The 13,060-nt window shown below is 43.0% G+C and overlaps 1 protein-coding gene across 2 annotated transcripts in view; it reads right to left on the bottom strand.

Annotated features, from left to right (window-relative positions):
* luzp2 (leucine zipper protein 2) overlaps nt 1-13,060 on the bottom strand; it is a 358,151-nt gene that overhangs the window by 119,963 nt on the left and 225,128 nt on the right. For both annotated transcript variants that reach the window (XM_078549536.1, XM_078549537.1), the window contains exons 6-7: nt 12,965-13,027; nt 12,791-12,853 (exon numbers count right to left, since the gene is read on the bottom strand). In XM_078549536.1, coding sequence (XP_078405662.1) covers nt 12,791-12,853; nt 12,965-13,027 — 126 coding nt within the window. The remainder of the gene's footprint in view (nt 1-12,790; nt 12,854-12,964; nt 13,028-13,060) is intronic.

Genomic DNA, 13,060 nt, shown 5'->3' with positions numbered 1-13,060 from the left:
TTTCACTGAGAGATGTGGTGTGGTACTGTTTGGCTGACCATTTGGCTAACTCTCTGAGCGCCTAGGCTTCTGGTACTCCAAATTCCTGCCTCCTCTCTTGTGCAAGGCAGTGGCAGCCCCTATCATGGCTGCCATCTGCGCTTGACAGACCTGCTCCAATAGGCACCTCCTGCCTCCTGGCAGATCTCAGTGCCACAATTTGTAAGTCGCGCTCACTTCTGACCCAATCAGGGCATTAACATTTGAAGATTGCATCACGTGTGTGACACAGACAAGACGAGGGGTCAGGATCTGGGAATTATCCAGGTGTCGGGTTCCCAATCCCTAATTGAAAATCAAGTTCCCTGATTATGATTCCCATCATAATGATAATCTGAACTTAGTTTTTTTTTTAAAAGTCCAGTAATAAAGAGGTTGTAATCAGTAACAGTGACTGTGAAGCTGTCAGATTGTCATAAACACCCAGCTGGTTCACCTGCCATTGGGGCAGGAACCCTGTTGTCCTTACCCAGTCTAAGTTTTAAGTACCCTTTGTAATGGCTCCTCAGTCAGGACAATGCATGACAAGAAATGAATGCCAGCTTTGACAGAGGTGCCCACATCCCAAAAATGAGAATAACAAAAATAGGGATACAGGGTTGTGATTTGCGGGAGGTTCAAGGGACTAGCATGAAAAGCCTTCACCTGTGATTGAGAACATGTGGGTCAAGGTTATGGTCAGTACCTCTACCCTTTCTAACTTTACTTCCTTCAGCATCCTCGGAAGCATCCCATTTGATCCTGGTGACATATACAATTTTAAGTGTAACCAACGTTTCTAAAGCCTCTTCTTTATAATTTTTTTAGCCCATTCAGTACATCAAATACCTCGTCTTTCACTATAATTCCAACATCATCCTCTTCCTTGGCAAAGAAAGGTGCAGGATAGTCTTTTACCAAAGCAATCTTGCCCCCTTCCTCCATGCAGAGATCCCTTTTTTGATGATGATCTGGAATACGTTGCCTGAGATAATGGTGGAGGGCAGCTTCAATCGTGGTTTTTACATATAGATAACATATACATATCCATATCCGTACTTAAATACGGATAAGCATCTAAGGAGAAAACATTTGCAGGGCTATGGGGAAAGGGCAGGGAGCGAAGCTAGAGAAATTGGACACAGCTGTCATGGAAGGACCAGCTAGATGGCCTCCTCCTGTGTTGCAACCATTCTACTTATAGGAAGAGAAAAACAAAAAGCTACTGCGGATGCTGGAAATCCAAAACAAAAACAGAATTACCTGGAAAAACTCAGCAGGTCTGGCAGCATCGGTGGAGAAGAAAAGAGTTGACGTTTCGAGTCCACATGACCCTTCAACAGAACTGAGTGTAGTTAGGAGAGGGGTGAAATATAAGCTGGTTTAAGGTGGGGGGCGGGGGGAGAGAGAAGTTGAGGGGAGGGGGGGTGGTTGTAGGGACAAGCAAGCTGTGATAGGAGCAGATAATCAAAAGATGTCACAGACAAAAGGATCAAAGAGGTGTTGAAGGTGGTGATATTATCTAAGAAAAGTGCTAATTAAGAATGGATGGCAGGACACTCAAGGTACAGCTCTAGTGGGGGTGGGGTGGAAAGACTGACAAGGTATTAGTTGTAGATTTAAAAATAATAGAAATAGGTGGGAAAAGAAAAATCTATATAAATTATTGAAAAAAAAAAGGAGGGGGAAGAAACGGGGTGGGGATGGGGGGAGGGGGAGTTTAAGATCTAAAGTTGTTGAATTCAAATACTTATAGGCTACTTATAGGAAGGCTCATTTTAAACAAATTCAGCAAATTTTTTTGTCTTTTCAGTGGACTGTTGTAAAAAATTCTATGCCGTTTGCAAGCCTAGGAAGATATGATGAATGTTAAAATATCCACCGAATTCCTGTTTGTTTTCATGCAAAATGATTTAAAATGAAGATTCTGGAGAAGCTTCTGGCCATCTGCTATTCAAAGGTGACTTGGTGAAGGAAGCTCTGTGAAGGTGGAAGATTTCCATTTCACACTGTGTTATTTTTCACCATCTTGTGCAGAAGGTTATTTGCAACTCTGAATCTATAAATATATGACAATCTTTTTGTAAACTTAACAAAGATCTAAAATTTTTAAGAGCTCCAACTGGAGCTGAATTGACTATTTGTTCCTGGTGGTGAACACGAATGGAGACTTCTTGGATCTATGCCAATATCACAGATACAGGAAATTAAGCCAAACTTCTTGAGCTAGCCTTATGCAGTCGTTTTCCTAAGGATTAAATAGGAGTCAAAATAAATAATTATATTCTTGGTAGATCAACGTTTCCCTCATGCACTTATAAATTGTTAGACATCCATATCCATGCTTAAATATTTGCATCTATGCCTAGGAATTAAATATTTATATACTCACATTTAGCTGTATTCTTACCGCCACTGCTAAATGTTGTCTATGTGAACACACGGCACATCCGAGCATTCACCCACTTACCTAAAAATTAATTTATGTAACTGAGGGGAATTGTTTGGCCTGTAAACGCAACATTTAGCATTATAATATGGACATCTGCGCATACCATTTGTGTTTCTTGGCCCCTGACAGATAATTGCAATTTGAAAGTCTCTGTTACATTCTCTTTCTCTGACTGTCAAAAGCCTCTGTTGACTGTTGGTGAGGACAGGCGTTGCTTGGATAATCATGCCTCAGTTGGCAGCAACATGTGGACCACTATTTAGGCACTGTTCAGTTTCCAGGAAGTCAATCATGCGATGTTGTTGCAGGGTTTGTGTACAAATTAAGGAAACTGGCATTCTGAAACGACAGTAGATGAACTAGTCATCAGTTGGACCCACCTATTACAGTTTTTCTAAATAATGTCCTTCATTATCATATACACAGAATACACATTAAAGAAGCTGTGTAATTTGAGTAGGTATTGCTGTCACTTAATTTCACCAGCTCCCTTTGGAGTTTATCATTATGGTTAACAATTGCACATAGATTGGCATCATCAGCAAGTTTTAATGACTGTGATTTTCCACAGAGCTGCTCCCGAGCTAATTTTGTAACTTTGCAGGGAGTGCAGTGAAAATGGTTACACACCCACCATTTCTAATGCTCTCCCTTTCAAATGATTCATGAATAGCGATAGCAGCAATGGGCATAGGTGATGACTGTGTGCAACTCTTCTACACGCTGTTCCCATGACAGAGAACTTTACATCCGTAGAATTATCCTCCTCCTCCTTCAGGTACCTTGTCCTAAGAGGGCATTGCTGACCATGGACTTTCATGATGATACTTGGCAAAGTGCTATGGTGTTTTGTCATTGCCTTCTGCAGTATGGCTGACCAGGAAACTTTCCCGTTCTGACCGGCTGCCATCAGGCGCACTGGAATGACTTACAGGCTGATAATTCACCCGTTTGGCTCTGTTATGAACACACCTTCTGCGGCCATCACGTCTTGAAGACAGATCTGAACCTGGAGCTTCTGGTCCAGAGTTGGGGCAGAATTTTACGGCAGTGGGGTTTTACGTTCCCGCTGTCGTCAATGGGATTATTAATGTCTCGCCGCATTTTACGGCCCCGTCCCCGCCGAAATGGGGCCGTAAAATTCTGCCCCTAGAGATGCTGCCACTGCACCACAGGCCCGCGCTCGTAGAATTTTATATTCCTCCTTGGTCGGGACAGCAGACAGCGGGGTGGGGGTAGGGGGGGGAGGAGGCGGTTGTAAACTTAGGTGCCACAGCAGCGGTGCAAAGTCCGTTGCCTACCCGTACCCATTGGTATTTTACTCATGGCAGGAGGGCATTGGGCAGTCTGCTCACCCATGGGCCAATTGAGGCCCTTACCTGGCCAAATAATGGCTACTTAAGGGCCTCCTTCTGCTGCCGCTACGATTTTGCCAGTGGTGGACGAGGCTGGTGACAGGTGTCCAGAATACCCAGTAAAAGCTGGCGAGCCTTGTGGCCTGGCAGAGGTGGGAATGGGGTGAGTGGGAAGATTTCCTTCTCAGGCAACCTGTGCTCAACAGAGGCCCCTTTCCAAGGTATTTCTACAGCACCGTGTTTCCTCCTGCATCCCGCCCCCCCCCCACCACCCTGTCAATCCCAGCCCCCACCCCCTTCTCTGCAGCCTGCCAATCTGGAGCTGGCAAGACCCCAGGCTCACCTTGTTCTGGGCTCCTGGCTGCCCTTCTTCAGGGGACTCACCATAGTCCGAGCATGGCCACTGATCCAGGCGGTGTTGCTGGAACAAGAGAGCTGCTGGATGGGGGACTTCCTCTCCAATTAAACCAATTAATGGCGTTAAATGGCTGTGGGGTGAACAAGCCAAATGGTGGAGACATCACCCCTGACTTTTAGGCTGGGAGGCAGGGGCCACAGCCCCACATAAAATTCAGCCCATAGAATTATACGGCACAGGAGAAGGTTGTCATGACACTGCTGGCACTTTGAAAGACCAATCAATTAGCTCCATTTCCCTGCCTTTTACCCATAGCTCTGCAAATGTTTCCAATCCCAGTATTAATCCAGTTCCCTTTCTGCTTCCACCACCCTTCCAGGCAATACTTTCCAGATCATAACAAGTCACTGCAGTAAAAAAAAAAGTCCTCTTGGTCTCCCCACTTTGCCAATCCTATGGCCAGAATCTTCGGGTTGGCGTGCAAGGCCCGCTCGCTGGCGCATAAAATGGCGTGTGGTGGCTTTGGGCATGTGTCCCAATGTCATCCCCCATCGTTCCGATTTCTGTTCGGCGGGCACGCACCAGAGCCTGCCGAACTGTCAAAGGCCTATTAAGGCCATTTAAATATCAATTAAAGTCATTAACGGAGCTGCCCGTCCAACTTTAAGGTTGGCGGGCAGGCGAAGAGCCCAGGTGGCTTTCCCATTTATTGTGAAACCTCATCCACGGGATGAGGTTTCATGAAGTGTTTATAAATTAAATAAAATTTTTATTAAGGTTCATTGTCACATGAGCTGGGGCATGTCTTAAAATTTTTTATTTCTTTATGTAAATTATTGATAATGAATCTAATCTCCGAGACAGCTCTATGCCTCAGGGAGGTTTCTGTGCTCTTTGGTGCATATGCGTGAAAGACCACAGGCCCTGACTCAGCCTACTCCCCCCGCCCGCACAGCGCTTCCGGGTGTGTGTCACACTGGGCGGGCCAATTAAGGCCCGCCTACATAAAATGGCGGCTCGCAGTCGATTGCGGGTGGCGATCGGCTATGCGCCCGCCCACTCCCGCTCAGTGCCCACCTCCCCCCGTCCCCGATGGGGAGAAAATTCTCCCCTATGTTCTCTGGTTACAGACACACCTGCCAGTGGGAACCAAAACCCTTCAATATTTCAGACATCTTTATTAAATCTTTCCCTAACCTTCTGTGCTCTAAGGCAAAGAATCCCAGTTTCTCCAATCTCTCCGCATCACTGAAATCCCTCATCTGTGGGACCATTCCAGTAAACCCCTCAGGTAACTTCTCCAACATTGTAACATGCTCTTCCTTGCTTCCTGTTTCAATTGCCATTTACCCCCTACAACGTGTAAGAGTGTGTATCACACTTCAAAGCACCATGCATGCAGGGGTAAGGCAATTATTGTCTGTTAAGTTAATTCTGAGAATTTGTTGAACATTGAACGGTAAGGAAAGCTATAATTCATGAACCAACAACCCAAACTAATCCAACCAACTAAACTGTTCATTTTTAAAATACTGGCAATCACAAAACAACATATATCATTAAAGCAAATCTACGCTTCATTTAAACTTTTGTTCAACTGTTTTTGCCTGCCATTTCCCTTACTTATTTAAGCAGATATATATAAGGTAGAAACACCATGTATAACAGTAACAAAAAGAAAATGATACAATCCTGCACAAATCAATAAACTCATTTAGTAAAGTAGTCATTTCACACTCAAAATGCGTGCACTAACGATCCCTCTACATGAAAGGGCAACATCAGCAAAAAGCAATAAATTCACAGTGGGAAATATTTGTAATGATGTAAATAACTGGGGAAGGAGTGTGGCAGAAAGAAGATAGAAAAGTATTTTGCATATTAATCAGAGTTTGCAGCTTACTGTTGGAGTCAAAGCGAAAATACATAAGTAATGGCTCATAAGAAACCAAAACCAAGATGATTCAGGGAAGGAAACACAAATTTTTATTTACATTTTAAAGTGGTAGGCAAATTGTATTATAAATATTACATTTCATGCCTGTATCTTTCAATATCAGTAATGTGTGATATTTTTCATCCCATGTCAGCCATAATACATGTTGATTCAGTGACTTTGCTGTGTAGTATTACAACAAAAACTTGCATTTATATAGTGCCTTTAATGTAGTGAAAAGACCCAAGATACCCAAAGGCCAGAATGGCCAAGCTGATGTGGGACCAGTGAAAAAAATTTTTTTTTTTAGATGTCAACTGAGAGTGACTAATCTTCTACAAAAATTTCAGATGCTGATTTTTATCAAATGCCTTCTGAAATTTGCACGAAATCACAAGATTGCACGATAAATATGGATATTGCCCAATGGTACCAGAGATAAGGGATTTCAGAGATGTGGAGAGATTGGAGAATCTGAGATTCTTTGTCTTAGAGCACAGAAGGTTACAGAAAGATTTAATAAAGATGTCCAAAATATTGAGAGGTTTTGGTTCATGCTTTCCTTACCTTCCGTTGTTCAACAAATTCTCAAAATCAACAAATTCTCAATTAACATTGGTCAATCCAGAGTAAGAATAATCAATTGGCAGAGAGTGGACTTCAATGGGGCAAGAACAGAGCTGGGCCCGATAGACTGAAACCAAAGGTTGGCGGGTAAAACAGTAGCTGAACAATGGGCTACCTTCAAAGAGGAGACAGTTTGGGCACAGTCAAGGTATGTTCCCTCAAAAGGGAAAGGTAGGACAAACAAATCCAGAGCTCCCTGGATGATAAAGGAGATGGAAATTAAGTTAAAGAAGAAATAAAGTGTGTTTCCAACAGATGTCAAACCACAAACACAATTCAGAACCAAGCTGAATACAGAATGTTCAGTAGGGATGTGAAAAAGCAAATATGAGAAGCAAAGAGGGAGTATGAAAAAAGACTGGCAGCTAACATAAAAGGAAATCCCAAAGTATTCTATAAGCATCTCAATAGTGAAAGGGTGGTGAAAGGGGGAGGAGGGCTGATTAGGGACGAAAAAGGGGATTTACACATAGAGGCAAAAGGCATGGCTGAGTTGTTAAATGCTTTGCATCTGTCTTTTCCTATGAGGCAGATGCTGCCCAGGCCATGGTGACAGTGGAGGAAACTCAGTCACTAGAAGGGTTTAAAATTGATAAGGAAGAGGTATTGGATAAGCTGTCGGCACTTAAAGTTGATAAGGCAAGAGGACCAGATGAGATGTATCCAAAGACATTGTAGGAAGTGAGAGTGGAAACTGCAAAGGCACTGGCAATAATCTTTTAATGCTCCCTGGATTCAGGGGAGGTGCCAGGGAACAGGAGAATTGCAAACATCACACCCTTGTTCAAAAAGGTTGTAAAGATCTGCCCCGCAATTACAATCAGTTTAACTACGGTGATTGGAAAACTTCTAGAAACAATTATTTGGGGTAGAATTAATAGCCACATGAAAAATGTGGATTGATTCGGAAGAGTCAGCATGGATTTGTTAAAGGAAAATCATGTCTAACTAGCTTGCTGGGGTTTTTTGAAGACATGACAGAGACGGTTCATCAGGGCAAGGCCGTTGATGTGGCGTATATGGACTTCCAAAAGGCGTTCGATATAGTGCCACACAACAGGCTTGAGAGGAATGTTATTGGTCATAGAATAAAATGGGCAGTAGCAACATGGATACAAGGTTGGCTGAAGGATAGGAAACAGACAATTAATGGGTATTTTTCGGGCTGGAAGAAGGTTTGTAGTGGAGTTCCCCAGGCATCCGTATTGGGACCCTTGCTTTTCCTGATATATGTAAATGATCTAGATCTTGGTGTGCAGGGGACAATCTCAAAGTTTGTGCATGACACAAAACTTGGGAGAATTGTAAACTGAAGAGGACGGTGTAGGACTTCAAAAGGACATTGACACATTGGTGGAGTGGACAGATAGGTGGCAGATGAATTTCAATGTGGAGAAGTGTGAGGTAATGCATTTTGGTACAAAGAACATAGAGAGACAGTATAAAATAGAGGATTCTATTCTAAAGGCAGAAGCAGAGAGACCTGGGTGTATATGTACATAAGTCATTAAGGTGGCAGGAAAGGTAGAGAGAGCTGGTACTAAAGCCTACAGTATTCTAGGCTTCATTAATAGGGGCATAGAGTACTAGAGCAGGGAGGTTATGATGAACTTATATAAGACACTGGTTAGACCTCAGCTGGAGTATTATGTACAGTTCTGAGCGCCACACTATAGGAAGGGTGTGAACGCATTGGAGAGAGTGCAGAAGAGTTTATGAGAATGGTTCCAGGGTGAGACACTTCAGTTATGAGAAAAGATTGGAGAAGTTGGGACTGTTTTTCTTGGAGAAAAGAAGGCTAAGAGGAGACTTGATAGAAGTTTTCAAAATTATGAGGGGTCTAGACAGAGTAGATAAGGAGAACTATTCCCGCTCGTAAACTGATCGAGAACCAGAGGGCACAGTTTTAAAGTGTTTTGCAAAAAAAGCAAACATGAGGTGAGAAAAAACTTCTTCACACAACGAGTAGTTAGGGCTTGGAATGCACTGCCTGGAAGTGTGGTGGAGGCAGGTTCAATTGAGGCATTCAAGAGGACATTGGATAATTATTTAAATAGAAACAATGTGCAGGGTTATGGGGAAAAGGCAGGAGATTGGCACTAAGTTAAAATGTTCAGAGAGCCAGTGCGGACACGATGGGCTGAATGGCCTCCTTCTACAGCGTAATAATTCTGTCATTCTGTGATAATGAAGGTCATTTGCCCCATCGTATCTACAAAATTAATTAGTCCTTCCTACTACCCAGCTTTCTATTTCAAGTGTTAATCACTTTTTTATGTGAAGAAAAAATGCTTGTCATACGTTCGAAATTAGCCTTTTGAACTTGGGCCCTTTTGTCCTGTGCTCAAGACTAACCTTGAAGGTGTGATTTGGTTTACTACGCTATAAAATATCTCATAAACCTCAACAAGGCTCTCCTTTCGGTCACTTGATTTCAAGGTTGAACCTTCACTAGTTTTCCTCATCGTCTGACATTAGAGACCAGTCTTTTAGATTTTTTTCCGAATCACCTCCAATATACAAATGTTTCTTTTGTACCTCGGTGATCAATTCAATATGGAACGTGGCACTGTGCTATTCAAGCTGAGAAATGACCAAAACCCAGTGCAGTTTCAGCATGATATCATCTGGTTTATCCTCTACTGATCTAGCAATATGATATCAACTGGATAACATCAGTCCACTGATTCAATTACTGCCCCATGAGCTTGAATGGATGTCTGAGACGTTAGGGCAAATTCAATGCTCCTGCAGGAGAGCTGCTCTTAAAGGAAACTGGAAAATTGACACTGCAATATTGTGGCCCTATTTCTGCTCCTCACCCCCCATCAAAACCACCTCCCTAACTGAGAGGGAAAAATTTACCCTATAATTAATGGATTATAAAATCACAATAATGATAATTTGTGTGCTTATCGAACATGCAATTTATTTGATTTCTCATCAAGGTGCGGGATGTTAGTGCCAAGGACGGGAAGGCTCCTCGCTTAATGAGCAGGATTTTGAGTTCGGCGTGCTGGTGCAGTCGATGGGTCCGGGAGCGACTGGGAAACCGGCTGCCGCCCGCGATCGGCCCTTGACCGCGATTTCACGCTGGCTGGCCAATTAACAGACAACCGGTGTGAAAGGTGCGCAGAAACGCTCAGCGATGCCAGTGTTGGGGGCGGGAGGAAGGCAGGAGGGGTCACTCACAGAAAGCTCCCTGAATGCAGAGAGCTGCCTCAGGGAGATGAAGAATTCAAAAGCCATGAATATTTTCAAATGCCAAAAAAAAATATCCATGCACCAGGATCAGTCACTTGGGGCAGGATATTGGGGGCGGGGCCCGCTCGCCAACACGTAAAATGACGCAGGATGATGTTGGGCGGGACTCCCAATGTCACCCCATGGTGTCATTTCCATTTTCATGTCAGCGGGGGCTCAGCTGAATCAGCTGTGCGCCCGCCGACCTGTCAACAGCCAATTGAGGCCGTTTAAAAACTAATCGAACTAGTTAAAGGACCTGCTCGTTCAACCTTAAGGTTGGCGGGCAGGCCGGGAGACCCGGCGGGCTTCAGAAAAAGCCTGAAGCCTCATCCACGGGCGGGATGAGGTTTTATGAGGGTTTTTAAAAATGTAATAAAAGTTTAATTAAAAGCGATGGACATGTCCCAACTCATGTGACGGTGTCACACGTGGGAACACGTCAGGGAAATTTTATTTTTCTACGTTTAACATTTTTAAATTTGGCGCCGATCTCCCTGAGGCAGCACTTGGCCTCGGGGGAGATGAGTGTGCGCTCTTTCAGCGCGCATGTGCGTAAGAGCGCACTCCCGGCTGAGGGAATGCGCCCCCCCCTGCCCGCACAGGGAGCACATAGCGCCTCCTGGCGGACATCATGTTAAGGCCCGCCCGTGTAAAATGGGGAGAATTTCTCCCGACAGAGGGGGGGAGAATTCTGCCCCTGAATATGTGGCTGATGTAAATTTCGTCCAAACATTTTTATCTTTTTTTTAAATTAATATCGGAAACTTCACCCCACCCTTGGATGAGGTTTCCTCAGAAAGCCAAAGGCCGCCTGGCCGATTCGCCCGCCTGCCAGCCGTAACATTGGACAAAAAAACATCACCATTTATTACTGCATTAATAGGCTTAATTGGTGGTGGGTGCGCTACTGACTCTTGCGCGCACCCACCGACTGAAATATCGCGCGGGTGTGCGATGACGTTGCGCCCGACGTCATCACACGCTATTTTGCGCTCGAGTGGGTCGGGCGTGCACCCGCACGACGAGCGAAATTTGCTGCCCAATATTTCAGGCACCCAGTATCATGCCAAACCTGGTTTAACACAACTGGATGCAAAGTAAATTCCTTATACCCTGCCCCAGGAAAGTGCATCACACACAACAGAAGAACATTCTCCATTGCAATGGTGTGGCCCAGTTTCCACATGACCACGTGAAGATAAAAGCAAAATACCACAGATGCTGGAAATCTGAAATAAAAACAGAAAATGCTGGAAAAACTCAACAGATCTGACAGCATCTGTGGAGAGAGAAGCAGAGTTAACAGTTCGCATCAGTATGACTCTTCTTCAGAGCTAAAGAGAAGTAGAAATGTGATGGAATTAATACTGTTTAAGAGGGGTGGTGCAGGTGAAGCTGGGTAGAGGGTCAGTGATAGGTGGGGGCTGAGAAGAGAATGACAAAGATGCCATGGACACAAGACAAAGGGAGTGTTAAGGGCCAAAGAAGGATACCACACCACACCAAGGCCAAGCAACGTTTCATTGAGGGCTAAATTTAAGGCACTTTTGTGGCCCTTGTCCACGGAAAACTGGATTGAGATAACTTAAAGTTACTTAAACTGGGGGAAAAAAAATCATCCCATCGATCTAGGCTGGATTTGTAGAGTCAAAAAAATAGTCTAACCCTACTCAATTCCCCTCTAAATGAACGCTGGTGACACCTTTTAAAATGGCCTTCAACATTTTCCCTCACAATAGATTTTCAGTTAAGTAGTCAATAGACATTCAATTGCTTTTTCATTGCTCTCTTGACCGTTGAGGTATATTATACCAAACTGCATCCCTTCAATAAAAGCCATTTGTGAATCATTTAGGAATGTTCATCAGAAGCATGCAAATTTTTTTCATTAACTTTCTCAAGGATTCAAAGGCGTATCTCATTGACAGTTATTTTCTTGAGTTTATTCAGAACACCTGCTTTAATGGCCTCCTTTAATGATGTTATACCATCTTGGCAATTTGACTGCGTCCAGAACTGCTACACTCTTCATTTGTCAATCTGAGGTCAGAAGTCCCTTTTACATAACTGTCATTTCCTGATTCTCTGTAAATTTTTTCTGATTACAGCTTTACAACTTAAATTTTAAAAAGCCTGAAACACTATTGCCTCAGTACTTAATCTTTTGAAATGTTTTACGTTCTATGAGAAAATGAGTAAACAAATAATATTTTATCAAAACAAAAGCAAAATACTGCAGTTGTTGGAAGACTGAAATTAAAACAGAAAATGCTGGAATTTTTTGACATTTTATCAAAAATCCTCTAACATAATGCTGCTGTGATTAATTATACCATTATTTGCATTTTGAAGCCAAAAGCATGTATGTTTTGATGCCTCACTTTGAGATAGTACTAAAAATAAATCCCTTACCTGAAAACTGAATTACTCCATGGTTCATAATCCCTTATTTTATTTAAGTAATTCAGTTTACTTGGAAAAAAAAATCAGAGATATGGATGCAAACCCACCAAAGTTTGCAAAGATTTAACTTTGGCAGTTCTGTGTAAAGGAAGTTCAAGATAAATCATCCACCTTGTATGTTGACAAGCCAAAACTAAAGGACCGTGTTTCTTTATGATCAGCTCAGATTTTTCCACTGTCACATAGCAACTTTTATTCACTTCAATGCTTGTTAAAAGCCATGAGTCCAGCAGCTTCAATGCCTCCTCTGAGGTGAAAGCAGCATTATAAGCTCTTATCAAAATGTTGCACATTACCTATGTAAATCACACTGACTCAAATGCTTATAGACTCACCTTAAAAATCAAATCCTTCTTCCCATAGCGTAGCTCCTTAAGCTGTGACTGGATTCTTTTGGACTGCAGAAGCAAGATAAGAAGGGATGGAAAATATCAGTTCTAATTTAAATGCCCGAAAATACCTTCAGCTCATTCAAGTGCGCACACCAAATCATTACGAATTAAACATACCTCCTCTGCATGAATGCCACACTGCTTGCTTCCAGACAGAAGTTTGTTTTTCAGACTTTTATTCTGTGTGAGAGAATTATTTCATTATTTAAAATT

Source organism: Cetorhinus maximus, chromosome 9 (genome assembly GCF_964194155.1).
Source record: "Cetorhinus maximus chromosome 9, sCetMax3.hap1.1, whole genome shotgun sequence".
NCBI lineage: Eukaryota > Metazoa > Chordata > Chondrichthyes > Lamniformes > Cetorhinidae > Cetorhinus > Cetorhinus maximus.
The sequence above is the reverse complement of the archived record's forward strand: the minus strand, read 5'-3'. Positions and strand labels throughout refer to the sequence as shown.